Source organism: Abramis brama (genome assembly GCF_963993115.1).
Source record: "Abramis brama genome assembly, chromosome: 21".
Lineage (NCBI taxonomy): Eukaryota > Metazoa > Chordata > Actinopteri > Cypriniformes > Leuciscidae > Abramis > Abramis brama.
In genome coordinates this window covers 16,423,266-16,443,435 of record NC_139983.1, presented here as the reverse complement: position 1 = coordinate 16,443,435, position 20,170 = coordinate 16,423,266, and the positions used below count along the sequence as shown (strand labels likewise).

The 20,170-nt window shown below is 37.2% G+C and overlaps 2 protein-coding genes across 2 annotated transcripts in view; one reads left to right on the top strand and one right to left on the bottom strand.

Moving 5' to 3' along the window:
* kif11 (kinesin family member 11) overlaps positions 1–2,799 on the bottom strand; it is a 9,490-nt gene extending 6,691 nt beyond the window's left edge. The window contains exons 1-9 of the mRNA XM_084096299.1: positions 2,662–2,799; positions 2,322–2,453; positions 1,663–1,795; positions 1,464–1,561; positions 1,200–1,278; positions 606–791; positions 394–518; positions 199–289; positions 7–108 (exon numbers count right to left, since the gene is read on the bottom strand). Coding sequence (XP_083952425.1) covers positions 7–108; positions 199–289; positions 394–518; positions 606–791; positions 1,200–1,278; positions 1,464–1,561; positions 1,663–1,795; positions 2,322–2,395 — 888 coding nt within the window. The 5' untranslated portion in view covers positions 2,396–2,453; positions 2,662–2,799. The remainder of the gene's footprint in view (positions 1–6; positions 109–198; positions 290–393; positions 519–605; positions 792–1,199; positions 1,279–1,463; positions 1,562–1,662; positions 1,796–2,321; positions 2,454–2,661) is intronic.
* Positions 2,800–4,265: 1,466 nt separating this feature from the next.
* dicer1 (dicer 1, ribonuclease type III) overlaps positions 4,266–20,170 on the top strand; it is a 34,075-nt gene continuing 18,170 nt past the window's right edge. The window contains exons 1-16 of the mRNA XM_084097357.1: positions 4,266–4,401; positions 7,900–7,948; positions 9,124–9,227; positions 9,393–9,581; positions 10,027–10,180; positions 10,302–10,429; positions 10,574–10,708; positions 11,922–12,082; positions 14,935–15,103; positions 15,283–15,755; positions 17,608–17,740; positions 17,823–18,065; positions 18,150–18,304; positions 18,382–18,514; positions 19,612–19,687; positions 19,768–19,907. Coding sequence (XP_083953483.1) covers positions 9,468–9,581; positions 10,027–10,180; positions 10,302–10,429; positions 10,574–10,708; positions 11,922–12,082; positions 14,935–15,103; positions 15,283–15,755; positions 17,608–17,740; positions 17,823–18,065; positions 18,150–18,304; positions 18,382–18,514; positions 19,612–19,687; positions 19,768–19,907 — 2,214 coding nt within the window. The 5' untranslated portion in view covers positions 4,266–4,401; positions 7,900–7,948; positions 9,124–9,227; positions 9,393–9,467. The remainder of the gene's footprint in view (positions 4,402–7,899; positions 7,949–9,123; positions 9,228–9,392; positions 9,582–10,026; positions 10,181–10,301; positions 10,430–10,573; positions 10,709–11,921; positions 12,083–14,934; positions 15,104–15,282; positions 15,756–17,607; positions 17,741–17,822; positions 18,066–18,149; positions 18,305–18,381; positions 18,515–19,611; positions 19,688–19,767; positions 19,908–20,170) is intronic.

Sequence of the window (20,170 nt, the reverse complement as noted above, 5' to 3'; positions counted from 1 at the left end):
GATTACACGACCCAGAGTCAGCAGAGACTGGTTTATGTTGCCGGCTTCACGCGCACGTTTATCAACAGCACCAGATCGCCCGATGTTCTCACTACCCGCAAGATCCACCTGAACAGAGTGACAGACGAGTCGTCAGTTTAAAAATACTTTAACACTGGTGAACTCCCACTATTGAGCCAGAGAAGAAAGTAGACTCACCAAGTTCAGTTTTCCGATCTTAACCAGCTCCTCTCCGTCCAGTGTGATCTCTTTCATGTGAATGGTCACGGAGAACACGGAGTGGGATCGACTGGTGGAATAAGTCGAAGAGTGGCATTTTAAACAATGAACAACTTAGCAATGGCGTACAATTTTGTTTGTCTCTTAAATTGAGATGCAAGATCCAGTTATTACCTAGAGTAAGCATTCATGAGGGTGGAGGCCGTCTTCCTCTTCGCCGCTCCTCTCTCCAGGATCTGATATACCTCATTCTTGTTGTGCACAGTGATCTCCTCCAGACCTTTAATGGTCACACCCCTCTGACAGAAACACAGAATGTCAGATTTGAGTGAATATTTTCTTATGATATGGATATTATAGGGAGGTGTAATACATTAGAAGCATACTTTATTTCTGGGATCATCAAACAGTTGTAGTCTCTCTGTGACATCAGGAGCAGGGCTGAGCAGGTCAAACAGTTCTTCATTATAGATTTCCAGCAGAGATACCTTCACTGAGAATTCTGTGCCGTTATTGGACAGTTTCTCAAAGATCTGATGAAGAGTTCTGGGAATAATTCCAGCCAGAGGGTCCTGTGAGAGAGAAGGTCAAAGTAAAGGGAGAGAGATAGAAAAAAACAAAAAACAAACCTGAGTCCCTGAGCAGATCATATCAAGGAAATATTGGTACTGATACTGTGGCCCAACAGCAAAATCTCAATAAGAAAGCATTATTATTTAGTTAATGTGCAAAGAGCATAATAGATTATCATCTACATCTAAGTCATAAAGGCACAGTAGCAAAAATAAGAGTCAGAACAAGGCTAGAAAGAGTTCCATTAAATTAAATTAAAATAGTTGCTGGTGCAAGAAAACTTTATTAGCATTAGTGGCCTTTAGGAAAGAAATAAAACACTAATAATTGAACATATTATTCTAAACAGCCATTGGAGATACACTTTATACTGCTGCAGAACTGCCAAAATGCAACTCAAATGTTACCTCTTCCCAAGTGAACTCCTCATTGGGTGATCTGTCACCCTCCATTGTGAAGGTTTTCCCTGTTCCAGTTTGTCCATATCTTTTAGAAAACAGAAATTAAACAAATAAATAAATACTACTTTGACTTTTTTCATGGCAAAATTCATAACTGAGGTATTACATTTAAAAACATTTGATGAAAAACCCTTTATATAAATTTAGAAACATAACAGGTAAAGCCATCAGTAAAGTTGAATGATATTATATTTAAAGAGAGATACTCACGCAAATATAGTACAATTGTAGCCCATAATAACTTCATCTAATATGGGGCAAACCACACTTTTATAAACGTCAATTTGTTTGGCAGAAGGACCAAAAACCTAAACCAGAGACCAGACATTTAATGAGCATTACTGCACAGGAAAAGATTTGGACATTAGTAAGACTCAGGATGTTGGTGGAAAACAAGCCAAAAACTAACCATGTCAAAAGTGTATGTTTTTCTTGCGGCTTTGTCCGTGGCGCCTCCAGTACGGACCGTCAACTCTTTTTTGTTCTGGTCACATTCAACAACGGTATGAGAGGCAGATTTACGCTCCACTGTGTTGAAGGGCCTGTGAATTGCACATCAGACATGAGAATGATATAGACTGAGATGTTAATTTTCATCTCATAAACACACAATTATATATAAAAATTCATAAACATTAATCAAACAGAGAACAAAGAACAGAATAAAGAAAAGATAGTTAAAATAATAGAAAAGTAAATAAATATCCTATATTATGCTTTTCAGCAATTATGAAACAAGAAAAACAGCACAAATGATCAAACCATTCTTTTGGCCAACAAACATTGTAATTAATAAATTGTATAAATTGGATTTAAAACGTGACAGCTTTACATTTGTAGAGAATTGTCTCAGAGAGAAGAAGAATAAAAATAAATATCACGGATCACCTAACGGTTATCACTATTAGCATATTATTTAAATAATATAAACAAAAGAGGGTTTTGTACCAGGAGTGTAAAAACCAACATGCAAAACCACTGCCAGAGGAAAACTAGCATATATTAAACATATACAAACACACACACACACACACACACCACACACATACATATACCATGTACATTCACCTGCATCGTACAACCACTTGTATATTTCTTCCTTTCTCATCTTTTTTGGCTGCTGGTATCTGTGATGATGCCATGTTAAAGGAGCGTCTTCTGGGCTCCAGGTCAGAAAATGCCCTTTAAATGTAAGTTAACCTTTAAACAAAAGCAGGAGTCAATTAGCAAAAATAAGTCACATTAAAAGGTCGTTTACATATATATGCCCCACTTAAAAATACACGAATATATATAACAAACATCAGATCCATTATGTTGACATTGTGTCTAGCCTAAATTACGCCTAAACAAAATAAATGACAAAAACAACAAGCTAATGAGAAAAAAAATTCGCAAATGCACGTACCGTTTAACTGATGTACTTTAAAAGCAGATGAAGTAAGATGATAAAGCCGTTTAAATCCCTCCAATACCGCAAGTTATTTGAAACCACTTTATTTGCTGTCCGCTCTGACTACGAGTCTCAAGCTCTGCAGTTAGCTGACTTTGAAAATTGCGCATCTGCAGCTTTAAGCCAATCAGAGAAAAGGGTTTTCTGACCATCCTTCTGATTGGTCTAAAGGAAGAGAGCTGGAGCGGATGCATCTCGGGAAAGTGCAGCGTTTTCGAATAGTACTGGATGATGAGCAGTATACACCGTATACGTTAAATAAGACTAATCAGATCAACACTAAAGTCATTTTCACTGATACAGTTTACGGCATTTTAAATTACACTTATTTTAGTATTATGTCTATTACGATTGCTTCTTTATGTGTTGTTTTATGACAGTGCAGAAGACAGGAACTATGGTGTCTTTCCTCTTATGTCAGTTTTGTACTTTTTTTTTATATATGATCTAAAATCTTTTCCCACTTAAGTGCAGCTCTCTCTGATATACAATACAACAAAACAGGAACTGTGATCCAGATTCAAATATACGTCACAAACGTTTCTCTTTCTGAAACGACGATAGTTCCTAAAATTACCAGTAGATGGCAGTAAGATACCATTATAACTTTGCTCTCAGATGCTCTGGGTAGGCCTACCAGTTTGGTAGCGTATTGGACTTCAGAGGAAACATATTTAGATGTAATATATTTATGTAGCACTTTTCTAGCTGTTTTCGTTGCTCTGTCATTTCTATTCATCAAATATATATTATTTACAATTTATTTTTAGTTACATTAAGAATAATTCCTTTTTTTATGCCGTTAACTTCTGATTTCACATCGCATTTGTACTACCGTTTGTACTATGATATTACTTTATTCTATATATTTTACACAGCTATGGAAATACAAATGTAAGTGTTTGTTTTTGGCCAATTTTATGAACCAGGTTTTTTGTTACATGAAGGTCACATAAAACTGTCTTGGAAACTTTTTACCATATTTTTGTTGTTGTTGTTGTTGTTGTTGTTGTTGTTGCTACTTTTACGAAATTTGTAATGCTTTTTGTGTATGGATTTTAATGTTACACCCGAACTTTCAAGAAGGAAATACTTATAAACAATTTAAGTGATTATGTAGAGAAAAAAAAAGATTCATTATTACATAAACGTTTTTAAAAAAACACCTCACGGTTGTGACGTCATTATCATCGCAATGTGTGAAGAAAACAAACAAGAATTGAGGTAAATATAATTTGTGGACCGAATGTGGAGGAAAATTAAACTATTATTTAATTAGTTTACTAATTAATGTTAGCAGGACAAAAAATGTTTAATTAAACACAACACAAATATTGAGTTGCACAACACATTGGAATTGTTTGGAATTGTTTATGACATTAATAGACTAGTGTAAGTATGAAATGTGTGCTTCTGTTTCTCAAAAGTTCCACAGCCCATAGTTAAAGCAACACACGTTTAGTTTCTGTCAGAGAAAGGCGGAGACTTTTATTTTAAAGAATCATCAGTGCTATGGAATAGTTGTGTTCATAGTAGCTGTGCTCACACTTCCCGCTTTCCTCGTAGTGGCAGACTTCACTCGCGTGCAGAAGCCTGACAACAGCAGCAGCAGGAGGGAATGGGGAGAGAGGGGCGCCGCACCGTTTAACAAGACATTCTTCAACACAACACGACCAATAAAACAATTCACCATCGGTGAGCACGCGCCTCAATATACAAACACATCGCGGCCTGATCGCTTGTGTTCTTCCTCTCGTGATCCTGAAATAATCAATAAAAACAACCGAAGCTAACACGAGCTCGCGTGCTAACCACTAACGTACCACCATTAAAACAGAACTGTCCGGCTTACATCAGTTAAAAACTGTTTCTGCTTTCAGTCCCTGACTGTTTAAATGCAATACATGGTTTATTATAAGACGTTTTAAGTGAGGTAAATCAATGCATGTTGTGTTTTCTTCTTGCATGACGGTGCCTTTTTAGCTACACGCGTCTGTTAGCCGTCTGATTCACATGGCAGACGTATTTATTATTAGGACAGATTCGGTGATGTACTTCACATGTGATCAAATATGAGTATAGTGCAAGAATCACGTTTGTAGTTGGCAAACTGACAGATTCACGATTTGTGTGTGTGTGTGTGTGTGTGGGAGGGGGTGTTTGGGTGTGTTGCTGGCTTCAAGGCCAAGGTCGCAATGAGGCCTAACTGATATGCATAAATAATCATATTTAGTTGTTTAGATGCATTTGTGATTATGATGTGTATAGTGCGGTAAATATGTTACTGGAGGGCTTTGGTTTTCATCTGCTTGACATCTGTTTGTGTTAGAAATGTGGGCAAAGCTGCTTGTGTGCCATCAAGGATGATTAAAAGCGTTTTGTCTTTCCTTTTCATTTTAGAATAAAGTAAATGTGATGTTGCATTAAGGTTATTTATTAAAAAAATAAAATCTTAATAGGATCTTTCAGGTTGTTTGAGGTACCTTGGTAATACCATGCTATTCAGACATGCACTTTGGTGTTACCACAAGTATCTTATTAGCACCACAATGATGTCTCTTACAAAAAAAGTGCTGTGGTAGAATTATTACCATGATGTCTGCTATATCCTAAAAACTTGTGTGGCAGCACTGGTACAGTCATGGTATCGGATGGTACTATTGTACTTTGATTTAACCCATATGAATATATAATCCACATGATGAACGTTCATTTTAAAATGCTTTACTCAACATATGCTGTGAAGTTGATTTTGTTATGCACTCTAATGACATTTGGTGTTTTGATATTAATGCTTCGGAGTTAAAATAATGATTATTTTTATTGATTGATTGCAAAGCCAGTTATTGCTTTAATAATGCTGTCATTTACAAAAGCTTCTGTTGCTATGCATTTTTAATTGGAAAATTTAAATACAACTAACACGATTTGTCATAAATTTGGCATCTTATTAATAAAATAAGCAACTTACTAAAGCTTACTATTCTGGTGGTGATTGAGGAGATTCCCCCCTTCTATGTAATTCGCTTTGAGTGCCGAGAAAAAGCGCTATATAAATGTAATGAATTATTATAAATAATCTGGACAGATCCATCAGGTCCATATTAAAGGCTTCAAACTCAAAACTAAGCGTGATGCAAGTTGATATGTCCTTATTTCATGACTTGTTATATCTGGAAACTGGTTTTAATAACTGATATTAGTCTGACGTTCAGGGTTACAGTGAGCTCTAGAAATGCAGACACCACAGAAGAATAACACTGTGAAGTTGTGTACTTGACTAAGTTTATAAATTTGCTGTTGCATCTCTTTAGAAAATTTCACATGCGCTGCAAATGCCATATGGCGCTGAATCAACTAGTTGCATTCTTCAAAATAAAGTGACAGTAATGTAAGCAGAATGAATTATTGATGAGAATTTATGAGTGCATGAGACGGGGTTATGGAAACTTGCCCTTTATTTTCAGGGTCAGATCAGGTGACCCGCTGGATGGGTTGGCCTGAGGGGCCCTTTCATGTGACAAGTGTGAGTTTTGGAGTCCTGAAATCAGGTGTTGGGCACGTTTATGTTGGAACTCCTGCATGTGGAATTACTTTGAAGCCAGTTTTTGTCTTGTTTGTATATGAATATCTTCTTATTGGGAATGTAAATGATTAGAGTCGTAATGGAACTCATAGTTCTCCTAAATGCATGAATCAATGTATTATTATTATTTTTTTGCAGTCTATGTTTGAACCAATTTAAGGACAGCTGGTTTCTCTACTGTTTTTGTTCCACAGTGCAAGTTCTCCTTTCTTGGGCACGCGTTTCTGCTGTAGTGGGCACTTTTTTGAGAGATTTTAGCTATTTAATCTTGGATTGAAGTTTACTTGTAAACAATCAGTCCTCACAGAATCATAGCTGCCGCTATATCCAGAGTCATTCACATGGTAATGTAGGTCATGCTCAGCGCTTTGTTCTGAAACTCGACTGGGACTGCGGTATGCAGCCAGTCTGGCCAGCCGTTTCGCCTACAGTGTGGCTAGAGGTTAACAGGAAGTCTAGACATCCATGCTGGTTTGTTCAAGTGGATGTAGTTCAGAGCACCTCACTTCATCTGTTTTGCAGTAAATCAACCTAATCAAATAGTCAATTATCCTATCTTGATTATAGATAGAATTAAGAATACTGGCTTTACAAAAATTAACCATTGTATTAAGGTGTTGTTACTATAATACAACAGTTCTAACTTCTACTTATAACTTGTTATTGGCCACCACTGACAAAAAATAAGACACTAGGGCTGCAACTATCAAGCATTTGGATATTCGATTAATCTGACAATGGTTTGTCGTTAATCCAGTTATTATATAGGCTATATGCAACTATTTTATACAGTATCTAGCCTAACAGTTTTCATGCATCATCTCTTTGTCGTCCACCAAGGGGTCCTTGGCCTAAAAAAGGTTGAATTGGTTGTCTGTATCATAAATTGTATTTATTATGTGCAAAAAACTTAATATAAAGCTGTAGAATATGAAATACTTTTAAATATTGTGTACACTTTTCTCCCCCTGTTGCAACTTTGCATGTTATTTTATCTTATTATATTAGTTGTTGCAACTCAAAAAGACAGAGATTCTTGAATCCTGTTTAAAGGAAATCAGTTTTATGATACTATAATTACTGTAGTAACTATTTTTTTTTGTGATGGTCTTGATCTGACTAATTAAGATAAAGTACCAGTAACAAGTTGTCCCAAGCCTTGATTTTCAACACTGAAAATCTGCTTGTGCATAGTCGAATCGGGCAGCCGTGACCTGGCCAGCTGTTTTGCGGCCAAGCGTTTAACATCGAATGTTTCGTTCACCGAAACAGATGTGTGTCAGCGTTTTCAAAATCTGAAAGTAAATAACCTATGTGGTTGCATTAGAGATTCATGAACCCGAACATGAAGTCTTAGAGCAGATTTTTAACCAAGAGCAAATGTGTTCACTCACTGAAAATGAAGCCTTGTGTTACTTGAGCTGAAATGACTTGTGGTGATTTGTTGCAGCTGTGTCGAACAGCGGTTGTCAGGAGGAAAGTGTGCGCTCGATCCTGAGTGGCAAAAATGTGTTGACAAGCCAGTTGTCATCCAAATTCAGCTGTCCTCTCCTTGCCAGAGATATGTCCATTATCACAAGCTGAATTTTCTCTCTTCTTTTTCACAGTATTGAAAGAATATTATCTCAGGGCCCCTCCCCCATCTGCAGCATTAAGGTACTGTGATCATGTCTATCTGCTGAAATAGTCACATCATGTTTTTTTAAATGCCCACTGCTAATGGGTGAAAGCAATGGATAATATATGGATGATTTAGTCAACTATTTAGTTCAAATAAGAAACATTTGTCATTATTGACGCGTTTCATTTATTATTTAGTAACATTGGGTCTCATTCACTAGTAATTGCGTGGATTATTTCGTATTTGTACGCACAGGAGAACTTCTTACGAAAGATCTCCACCTAATTCACAACACATTCGTACGCACATGAATTTGTTCTTAACATCGTTCTGTTGTTAGTGAATTTGGAGTATTCTAAATGAGCGGCCACGTGCACGAGGTTAGTCATTTGCATAAAACGCGCCCAAACATCTCCATATAAGGGCTTTCCTTACAGCCTTTCGTCACGCTCGCCACTGTTTGCAGACGCGCTCTCGCCTGAACCTCGAGCAGTGCCAAGTGTGCCATTCTCACCAGTTCTCACAATAAACACCTATTATACAGACCCAAATTACAGACCTCTCATTAGCCAGCTGCAGAAACCTCGCAGCTGAAGCTATAATGCAGCTTTTCTTACTCTCAATGTATATGATGGAAGGTGTTTAAGATGAAATTAGTATATATAATATTTTTTTATGTAAGCAATAAGGTACGAGAGGCTGTGCTGTATCGTGAATAAGTCACGGCTGAAGGGCGTTGTTAGGCATGAATTTATTATATATATAAATTCTGATGACTGCAGTAGAATAGTTAGGCAATTAATCAAACAAATTTTGAATGAATGTCAGTTTAGGCTTGTAATAACAAAATTGTTGGTCGCTTTACATGCAAAACAAATATACATTTTTGGCCAGAATAAAATACAATGTGAACCCAAATGTATGCCAGTGACCAAAAGTAAATCTGACCAACTGCTTTGTCAATAAATAAGGCAATACATGTCATGCTTTTAAATATTATTGATTTAATTTAGACTTAATATTGTGTGTAAAATAGTTTTTTGGTTTGTTTCACATCACTACATTGTAGTAAGGTGCTTGCTTGATTCCATAAGTAAAGATATTGAAAAATACGGTATAATCTCAGACCTGTTTGCTCCGTATGTAAAACATGTTTGTTCTTGCTTTAGAGTTGTGCAGGTTCTAAGTGTGTGTCTGTTTTTCCAAGCAGAGTAACTCGAGGGGAACAAGAATGAGCTGATTTTAAGAGCTCTGATAATGATGCCCAGAATAAGTGCGGCCTGGTCACACAGCAGAGTGGGGAACGTACACGCTGTGAGTAAACACACTCATCTATAATCAGTAACCCAGATGAATCCACCCTAACTGAATAACATGTCGCTCAAAATACCACGAACGTAACAGCAATGTGGCATAGTTGAATTCAGCACTATTGTTGGTGACCTACTGATCTGATCTTAACATGTCTGTCTCTTGCAGTGAGCATTAGAAGGCCACGATGCAATGAGATAAACACTGGATGACTGGAGGTCCCCTGCTTAACAGTCTATAAGCATGGCTGGCCTACAGCTGGTGACCCCTGCCTCCTCACCCATGGGGCCCTTCTTCGGTCTCCCGTGGCAACAGGAAGCTATCCATGACAACATATACACACCAAGAAAATATCAGGCAAGCCTTTTGAAAAGGTTCTTAGGTTGGGAGATTACTGTATTGTCCTTTAAGTTTTTGTTTATACTTAAAGGGTTTGTTCACCCAAAAATGAAGGAATATATTTTATTCTTGTGATGGAAAAGCTGAATTTTAGCAGCCATTACATCAGTCTTAAGTGTCACATGGTCCTTCAGAAATCATTGTAATCAATGTTGAAAACAGTTGTGCTGCTTAATATTGTTGAGGAAACCGTGATACAGTTTTTTCAAGATTCTTTAATGAATAAAAAGTTCATATGTTTTCTTATGAAACCGTTATAAATTGTATATATTATAAACAACATAGTTTTGTCACTTTTGATTTAATTTAATGCATCCTTGCTGAATTAAAACAATTTTTTTAATGTTATTGTTCATGGAACATTACATTTTGCCTTAATAATTTCACCCAATTGCATTTTCAGGTTGAACTTCTTGAAGCAGCTCTTGAACACAATACTATAGTCTGCTTAAATACTGGCTCAGGGAAGACCTTTATCGCAGTGCTCCTAATCAAAGAACTCTCCCACCAAATCCGTGGAGAGGATGAAAAGAGAACAGTTTTCCTTGTGAATGCAGGTCAGTAATGTCTAGTCTGCCATATCACAAATGCGTTGCCATGTTCCCCATTAAAGCATGATCAAAACTTTCCTTGTTGATTAATCTAAATTCTGTGTTGTTCGTTTTTCCCGAATTAAAGCATCATCTGTGGTTCAGCAAGCATCTACTGTAAGAACCCACTCGGATCTCCAGGTAGCCGACTACATGTCAGAGGAAATGACATCATGGCCTGAGGAGATGTGGAACAGAAAGATTATGGGGAATCAGGTGTGATTTAAACATGTTCGTTTTAATGTGCCCATGAATTCATTCATATAATTGTTGAACATCTTGATGAGGTGTCATTGTTCAATCGGTGATATTTTCCTATCCTCCTCATCCCTCTCTTTTCCATAATGTCTGTTCTTTCAGGTGCTGGTGATGACGTGCCACATCTTCCTGCATGTGTTAAAGAAAGGAGTCTTGCCACTATCAAAAATCAACCTGCTGGTTTTTGACGAATGCCACCTTGCAATCACAGACCATCCTTATCAGGAAATAATGAAGGTGAAATTGCAGTCTGTTACGGCATTGAACGGAGGCTTTGAAATCACATCTGTCAGTGTAAAGAGAGGGATGATAGAGGTCTCATCTAACTGTCACTCCATATAATGCTAAAAAGATGTCGATCCATTGGTATATTAATGGGCATGTATTTAGTCCTGAAGGATGAACAAAGGCACTCTGAGAAGATATTTTAATGCCAGTTGGCCATATGACAAAACATCTTAAGTTCAGAGTTAAAGTCGACATGAAATGGAAGTGATCGTCTTCTCTTTCCTATTGTATAGCTTCTCGAATGAGAATGGAATTTAGGGCGGGACTTGATTTTGTCCATCTGGAATTAATTGAATCGTTGTGGTTTGCTATTGCTGTGATCTCATGTGAGTGACAGGTTGTCACTCATGCCAGTAAACATGTCATAAGAGATGTCGTTGCAAGAGGCAGGGGAAGTTAATTTAATTAAAGATTACGAGGGCACATTAATTTAAAAACAAAGGGATAAATCATTTATAATAAATGGCAATATTTAATAAAAAACAATAATTGTCCATTTTTATTTCATTGTGAAATTCTTTCATCATTTACTTGTCCTCACCATCGTTCCAAACCTGTATGACTGACTTTCTTCTGTGGAACACAAAAGATGATATTTTGAGAAGTGTCTCCATTTGGTAGATGTCAGTGGGCTCAAACATTGTTTGGTTTCCAGTGTTCTTCAAAATATCTTTGTGTTCTGCAGAAGAAAGGAAGTTATACAAGGTTCGCATGACATAAGGATGAGTAAATGATGACAGATTTCATTTTTCAGTGAATTATCCTTTTGACTTTAAAGATTGGCTGAATACATTTTTTAATTTGACCTCATGTGAGATATTTTCTGGGGAGAGAGCGATAATTTAGTCAACACTTAATTTACGAAATGCAAACCATCAATTTTTAAGTTGACTTCAGAGTATTGCTGTAGAATACATTAGCTATAATTAGAGTTGTGCTGATACAATAATGTATTGAGATTTAGTGTTTTCCTGATATTAAAACATTTGCTGGGGATATAAATTAGTTTACACAATTATATTTTTGTGATTAATCACAGTTGTCAACTGAATACTTTTGCCTAACTGTAATCCAGGATAAACAGATAGATACCATATTGTAAGCTGGTGATATCCATCCCTCATTATAATGCTTTATTAAATGGTGTAAATCTTCTTTGCAGATTTGTGAGGGTTGCCCAGGCTGTCCTCGCATTTTGGGTCTGACTGCTTCCATTTTAAATGGCAAATGTGACCCTTGTGATCTGGAGGAGAAGATTCAGAACCTGGAGAAGATTTTGCAGAGCAATGCAGAAACTGCCACCGATCTTGTGGTGCTGGATAGGTAGCGTTTCCTTGTAAACATTTCGGTCATATGATGCCATTTTAAAAGTTCATCATTTTGATTATTGGGTGTAATAAAATAGGATAACATGTTAAAAAAAACTCATTATTTTTCACATACTGTACATTATTGCCGCTCCTCTATTCCCAGTCCCTCTGAAACGCACTGATTTCTACAAAGCCCCTCATTCCGAAAAGCTGAGAGTGTTCTGATTGGCCAGCAGAATCAGATCCAGTGCATTGTGATTAACCAAACACCTCAAGCATGTGTTGAAAATGTAACGCCTCTTACCATAATCACAGGCTTCAGCTTCCAAGTCTTTAAGCAATTGTAAACACACAGTTAATAATGTTGTTGGTTTTCCCATATCAGTTCAAGCCCGAGTTGGATTTTGAATTTGCAGATGATCAATCTGATCGATCGGAACCAACGTTTCACTGTGGTAAAGAGTCTTGGTGTAAAACTGACGTTGTACGCTCCCAGGTTCAGGAAGCTGTCCTCTGTAAAATGTGCTGTGCTCTAGCTAACTTTTGGGTTGTACTGCTCAGGAACAGCTTTATAAATCAATCTTAACCTCCGATTCCGTATTTCATCTGTTTTTGGAAAGCAAAATAAAGCGGTTTTGCTTTCGCATCTAAACACGCAGCATCTCCGTGACATGACGATAACGCTGCAATTTACTGAATAAATCATCTTCGTTCTTTACGTATGTTTTCGACGGGCATTATGCTAATATTTCACATTTGTGACATAGATGTTTGAGGAAGTAATATCTGGCATTTTAGGCAGGTCTGGTGCAGTTCTCTGTTAGAATAAATCCCTTTTATGGGACACTATGAGCTTTCTAACTTTGCAAATCATATAAATGCACAGATTAATTACACTCTAAAAGGAAAACATCAAAAAGCATCATATGACCCCTTTTGAGTATCATCTATTAGAAATCTTTAGCCGCGTTTCCACCGCAGGAACGCACTGATTTCTACAAAGCCCCTCATTCCGAAAAGCTGAGAGTGTTCTGATTGGCCAGCAGAATCAGATCCAGTGCATTGTGATTAACCAAACACCTCAAGCATGTGTTGAAAATGTAACGCCTCTTACCATAATCACAGGCTTCAGCTTCCAAGTCTTTAAGCAATTGTAAACACACAGTTAATAATGTTGTTGGTTTTCCCATATCAGTTCAAGCCCGAGTTGGATTTTGAATTTGCAGATGATCAATCTGATCGATCGGAACCAACGTTTCACTGTGGTAAAGAGTCTTGGTGTAAAACTGACGTTGTACGCTCCCAGGTTCAGGAAGCTGTCCTCTGTAAAATGTGCTGTGCTCTAGCTAACTTTTGGGTTGTACTGCTCAGGAACAGCTTTATAAATCAATCTTAACCTCCGATTCCGTATTTCATCTGTTTTTGGAAAGCAAAATAAAGCGGTTTTGCTTTCGCATCTAAACACGCAGCATCTCCGTGACATGACGATAACGCTGCAATTTACTGAATAAATCATCTTCGTTCTTTACGTATGTTTTCGACGGGCATTATGCTAATATTTCACATTTGTGACATAGATGTTTGAGGAAGTAATATCTGGCATTTTAGGCAGGTCTGGTGCAGTTCTCTGTTAGAATAAATCCCTTTTATGGGACACTATGAGCTTTCTAACTTTGCAAATCATATAAATGCACAGATTAATTACACTCTAAAAGGAAAACATCAAAAAGCATCATATGACCCCTTTTGAGTATCATCTATTAGAAATCTTTAGCCGCGTTTCCACCGCAGGAACTTTCCCCAGGAACTAGGAACTTTGGGCTGGTACTCGATGTGTTTACACCGCAGGAACCAGGGTCTAAATGAAGTTCCGGGTAAAAATTTCCCCCTCCGATAGTCCCTGCTCGCGAGGTAGTACTTTTTCAAAGTTCAGGAACTTTCAGGGGTGGGACTTGTGCGCTGCACAAGCTGATTGGTTGTGTTCACGCCGCATTTTGGTTGGATGACTCCACGCAGCATTTTATTTATTTTTAACCTCCCTTTTTAAAAAATCTATTGCGGTTCGTGTCGTGGCTTCATGCAGTAAGAGTTGTCTGTCTGCAAATATGGAATTTAATAAAAAAACTGGTGGACTGGCGACGAGTTTCAGGCTTTATTTTGTGGAAGAGGAAACTTTCTGCGCGTTCGTCCCAGCCATCTCACGGTCAATGTCTGCAATAGCTGATAACATACAAAAATTTTATATCTAACGTTAGCATTACGAGCTTACTGAACACGCTTTATCAGTGCTCGTCTCTTTTCTGCCACAGCTTTTATTATTAAGTCATTATGTTTACACATTGTCATCTATTGCAAGGCACTCCAAACCATGTTATAGCGCTTTGAGGTTAGTAACAAACAACTATTTACAAGACTGTCAATATTTATGATTGATAGACGGGGTTCAGGCTTTTTTTTAAGCGTATTTGCGAAAGAGGAAATTTTTGCGCGTTCGTCCCAGGCATCTCACAATAACTGATAACATACGTTGTCTAATTTTATAAGCATCATTTATTTAGTATCAGTGCTCGTCTATTTTCTGCTGTTTTGTTAATTACCTCGTTAGTAAACCAATACAAAACTGCAGCACAGTTTGAATCTCCTCCATACTTATTATAAATGTGGCGCTCAAAACTGATTACTGTCCATCACTGACTGGGAGGAGCAGTTGCACGCAGTTTACCTTCCCGGTACTTTAGACCGCGGTGTAAACGCAGAAAGCAACCGGTCTGGGGCAAAAAAAAGTTCCTGGGACAAATTGTTCCGGGTAATTTCGGTGGAAACGCGGCTTTTCTTGAAGTTTCTTACCTGTCAATTTACGTCCAGGTATGCGTCCCAGCCTCGTGAGGTGGTGCTGGACTGTGGGCTGTACCAGGATCCGAGTGGGCTCTCTAAGAGGCTTTTGAGCGAGTTGGATGAAGCCCTTCATTTTCTTAATGACTGCAACTTATTCACTCATCGAGAAGATAGAGACCCCACGTTCATCTCCAAACAGGTTCTCCCCTTAGGGTCTTATTTTGTCTCTTGCCACCATCATTTTAGCACATAATGGTCACAATCTCAGTGTTACCTCTTCTAACCCTAGACCAAAATTAAGAAAATGTAACAAGACTCTTGACAGGAACTGCCTGTAGTTGTATGATTTGTTTTGATCGTGTGATTGTTTATCCCAAGGTGCTGAATGACTGTCGAGCCGTGTTGACTGTGCTGGGCCCTTGGTGCGCAGATAAAGCTGCGGGAATCATGGTCCGGGAGCTGCAGAAATATATCAAACATGAACAGGAAGAGCTGAACCGCAAGTTCTTGTTGTTCACGGACACCATTCTGAGAAAGATCCACGCTTTATGTGAGGAGCATTTCTCTCCAGCTTCCCTAGATCTGAAGTTTGTCACTCCCAAAGTCATCAGACTTCTGGAGATTCTCCATGAGTACAAACCTTTTGAACGGCAGCAGTTTGAGAGCGTGGAGTGGTACAACAATCGCAATCAGGACAATTACGTTTCTTGGAGCGATTCTGAGGACGAAGACGAGGATGAAGAGGCGGAGGCAAAGGAGAAGCCCGAAGCAAATTTTCCCTCGCCTTTCACCAACATCCTCTGTGGAATCATCTTTGTGGAAAGGCGATATACAGCGGTTGTTTTAAACAGGTTTGTTTGCAGTGCTCCACTGTCTTTCTCAGAAAATACTATGCGAATAATAAGTGCTCTAAAAGGCATCACAACATTATAATGGACGGTATGAAAGTAGTATATTACTATTTTAAATAGTAACTGAGCCCTAAATGATGGCAAAGGTAATCTTATATAAAAACGATACAATAGATATAATTTTAAATTTACAGATAAAATGTCTAATATTTACCATAACCATTATGATACTAATATATCATGAATTCCTAGTATTTAGTAGGGGTGTGTAGTGTCTGTATTTAAATTCAGACTTTTATATTATTGATTTTACAAATATACTATTTTAGATGAGTTGATCGCTTTTCACTTTTATGGGTTAGATCTTTAGTCTAATAATTGTTTTTTTTATTTGTCACTATTATGAAATTACCAAATATTATAATATAAAATTAAAGCAATATTTCAATCAAAAGTTGGGGGTCAGTAAGATTTTCTAATGTTTTTGAAAGAAGTCTCTTATGCTCACCAAGGTAGTTTTTATAAAAAAAAAAAAAGTAAAGTAATATTGTTAAATTGTATTACAATTCAAATTAACTGCTTTCTATTTTAATATATTTTCAAATGTAATTTATTCCTGTGATGGCAAAGCTGAAGTTTCAACAGCCTTTACTCTAGTCTTCAGTGTACTGTTTATTGCTTAATATTTTTGTGGAAACCGTGATTATTATTTTTTTCAGGATTGTTTGATGAATAGAAAGTTCAAAAGAACAGCATTTATTTGAAATGGACATCTTTTGTAACATTATAAATAGGGTTGGAAATCGAAAATCGATTCCAATTCTGGAATCGGATACTTTCTGTAAAATAAAAAAATTGATTCTGCTTATATATTCATGTGTGCATTTTAATGTGGTTTTAAACCATTCAAGTGCATGAAGATGCGAAAGAGAACTCAATTTGCCACTCCCTCTCTGTTTTTTGTGCTGAGCACACATACAAAAAGCCGCCTTGAGTTCTCTTTCGCGTCGTCTTGTGCTTGAATGGACAAATACACACAAAATTGTCAAAATATCTCCGTTAACACAGTCAGTTATGTCTTAAATGAACTTAAACAGATGAGAAAGAAAACGTGTAACAGTATATTGGATCAGTGCATTAGGTCTTAAAGTGACAGTGCAGTCTAATATTACTGCATCAGTCTGTGTCATTACTGTTAATCAAAGAACAAAATAAAATAAAATTACTCACTGATCTTGACTGAATAACTTTTGTAACTTTAATAAGGATTAATCTATTTTATTTATATTTTTATTAATATATATTTTATCTATACAAAGAAAACTATGCAGTGTTGTTTTAAATTTGATTTCAGTTTCTGAACTTTATTAAAGACAAGAATACAGTCAGTAATACAATAAGAACAAATAAGCAAATTAGCAATAGCACATATAAATTGTATACAACTGAACAATGTTTGAAATTTATATAAGGTAGTCGTTAAATAGTTAGTTGTTCTTTAGGTTGCGGGTTTTTGTTCATGGTATTAAGCTGCAACATAATCTTTTGCAAAAAGGAATACATATGTTTATCTAAATGGATGACTTACTTTTTTTTTTACCATATTGGAATCGATAAGCAGAATCGGAATCGCTAATATTCAAACTATACTCAGTCCTAATTATAAATGTCTTTACTGTCACTTGATTTATTTAATGTGTCCTTGCTGAACAGTATACATTTCTTTAAAAAAACATCTTGCTAACTTGAAACTTTAGAATGGTAGTGGATATATTTAGTTAGCATTTAGCAAATGCTTATTTGAATTATCCAAAGCAACTTTAATGTACTTTGTATTATTTGTGTGTATCAGACTTATTAAGGAGGCAGGGAAGCAGGACCCAGAGCTGGCTTACATTAGTAGCAACTTCATCACAGGTCACAGCATCGGCAAGAACCAGCCTCGCAACAAACAAATGGAGGTCGAGTTCAGAAAACAAGAGGAGGTGAGTGAATTCGGCAGTCCAAAAAAGCCTCCTTAGCTTATGCTGATCATAATTGTTATTGTTGATTCACACTACTGTACAGGTCCTGAGGAAGTTCAGAGCCCATGAAACCAACTTGCTCATTGCAACCAGCATTGTGGAAGAAGGTGTTGATATTCCAAAGTGCAATTTGGTGGTTCGGTTTGACCTGCCGACAGAGTACCGTTCGTACGTGCAATCCAAAGGTCGTGCCCGTGCTCCAGTCTCCAATTACATCATGTTAGCTGACAACGAACGGACAAAAACGTTTGAAGAAGACCTCAAGACCTACAAGGCCATAGAAAAAGTCAGCAGGTTTAATGAGAACTATTTCTAATGGAGAGTCTGTGTGCATTAAAACATGTAATGTAAAAAGTTGTACGTCTTTCAGATCCTCCGAAATAAGTGCTCGAAGTCAGCAGAATGCAATGATTTTGAACTGGAGCCGGTGACCGATGATGACAACGTTCTCCCACCTTACGTCCTGCGCTCAGAGGACGGAGGCCCCCGCGTCACGATTAACACAGCCATTGGGCACATCAACAGGTCAGTATCCTGTCCTAAATCGTAAGATTTCTGTATTTTGTTGCATTCATTCTTTAATGTATTTGTGTTTTGTGCAGATATTGTGCGCGTTTGCCCAGTGATCCGTTCACTCATCTTGCTCCGAAGTGTAAAACTGTGGAGTTGAAGACTGGAGGTTATCGATCCACACTCTTTCTACCCATCAACTCACCACTCAGAGTTCCTGTCACTGTGAGTTCTGGCCACAATATATTTATAACATTTTTCTAAAACAATTTACATTTAATCAGCTTTGCTAGGAGTTAAAAGTAGGGCTGTGTGATTAATCGAAAATCAATTCAAGAAAGCACGATTTTGAATGCTGCATGCATAAATCTGGCATCAGAACAGAGAGAGTTTACCATTGCGACATTAAAGAAAGCACAGATACAGGGAAGATGAATTCAGGGCAGGATAAGGACTTGGCCAAAACAAACATCTGTGGTTTTGGAATATTTTCGATACAGGACAGATGATGTATCATATATGTATCATGTAGGGGCCATTCACACAGAATTCACAACGCGAAAAACACGCGACGCAGGTCTAGAGACGGGCTTTTAAAAAGTTGAACATCTTTTACTTTGAGCGCCGTGTGGAATGCCATGTCATGCGCGAGATGCTGCAAAAGACGCGAAATGTGGATGCAAAGTTTAAAGACGTCTGTAATACAGGCAGAAGAAAAAAAAAGAGTGAAACAGGCATGTAGAAATAACCAACAGTGTCACATAAAAATTATACAGAAAAGTATGTGTGTAAGGATATATTGTTTCAAAATCGTGATAAGTTAGGATTTTTTTTGTCCATATCACAAATATCGAAAGTATTGTCATTTCCTCACCCTTGTGTTATTTCAAACCTGTTAGACTTACTTTCATCCATGGAACACAAATGGAGATGTTTCGAAGAACGTTCACGCTGCTCTTTTCCATACAATAAAATAAAAGTTGTCGATATGACTTAAATGCTTTATTCCACATCTTCTATAACCATATGATGCTTTGTGTGAGAAACAGACTGAAATTTAAGTTTTTCACTGATAATTTTGCCTTGAAAATCCATGACATTTATGGTCACCTTTCACTTTCACTGTATGAAACAAAATAGCTTAGACCATCTGCTATAAATCTGTTGTGCTCCATGGAAGAAAGTCATACATAAATTCATAAAAAAGCCATACATTTTTGGGTGAACTATACAATTTAAATACAAAAATGTGCGTGATTTTTCTATAAATCCCTGATTGAAAGTAAAAAGAACACTTCTAAACACTTTCTTCTTCCCCTTAGGGGCCAACAATGAATTGTGCAAGACTTGCAGAGAAAGCTGTCGCTCTTCTCTGTTGTGAAAAACTGCACAAAATTGGTGAGCATGAAAAAGTGTAAATTATACAAGATTTTATGCATTCTGAGAGCGGCTGATTGATACGCAATGTTCGTGCCTAGGTGAACTGGATGATCATTTGATGCCGGTGGGAAAGGAAACTGTAAAATATGAGGAGGAGCTGGACTTGCATGATGAGGAAGAGACGAATGTGCCAGGAAGACCAGGCTCCACCAAACGGAGACAGTGTTACCCAAAAGCCGTGAGTGTGTGCCTTTTTAACAGCATGTAGGGTCAGGTGATGTAATAAGAATGAAGATTAAAAGACTGTCAGGATTCATGCTTTTGTTGGTACCACCATAGTAGAGATATACAATACATTTACCAAAACTACTGTTCAAAAGATTGGGGTCGGTATGATTTTTATTTTTTAAACAAAATGTTTTTGAAAGAAGTCTCTTATGCTCACCAAGGCATTTACGGTATTTGATCAAAAATACTGTAATATTTTGAAATATTAGTACA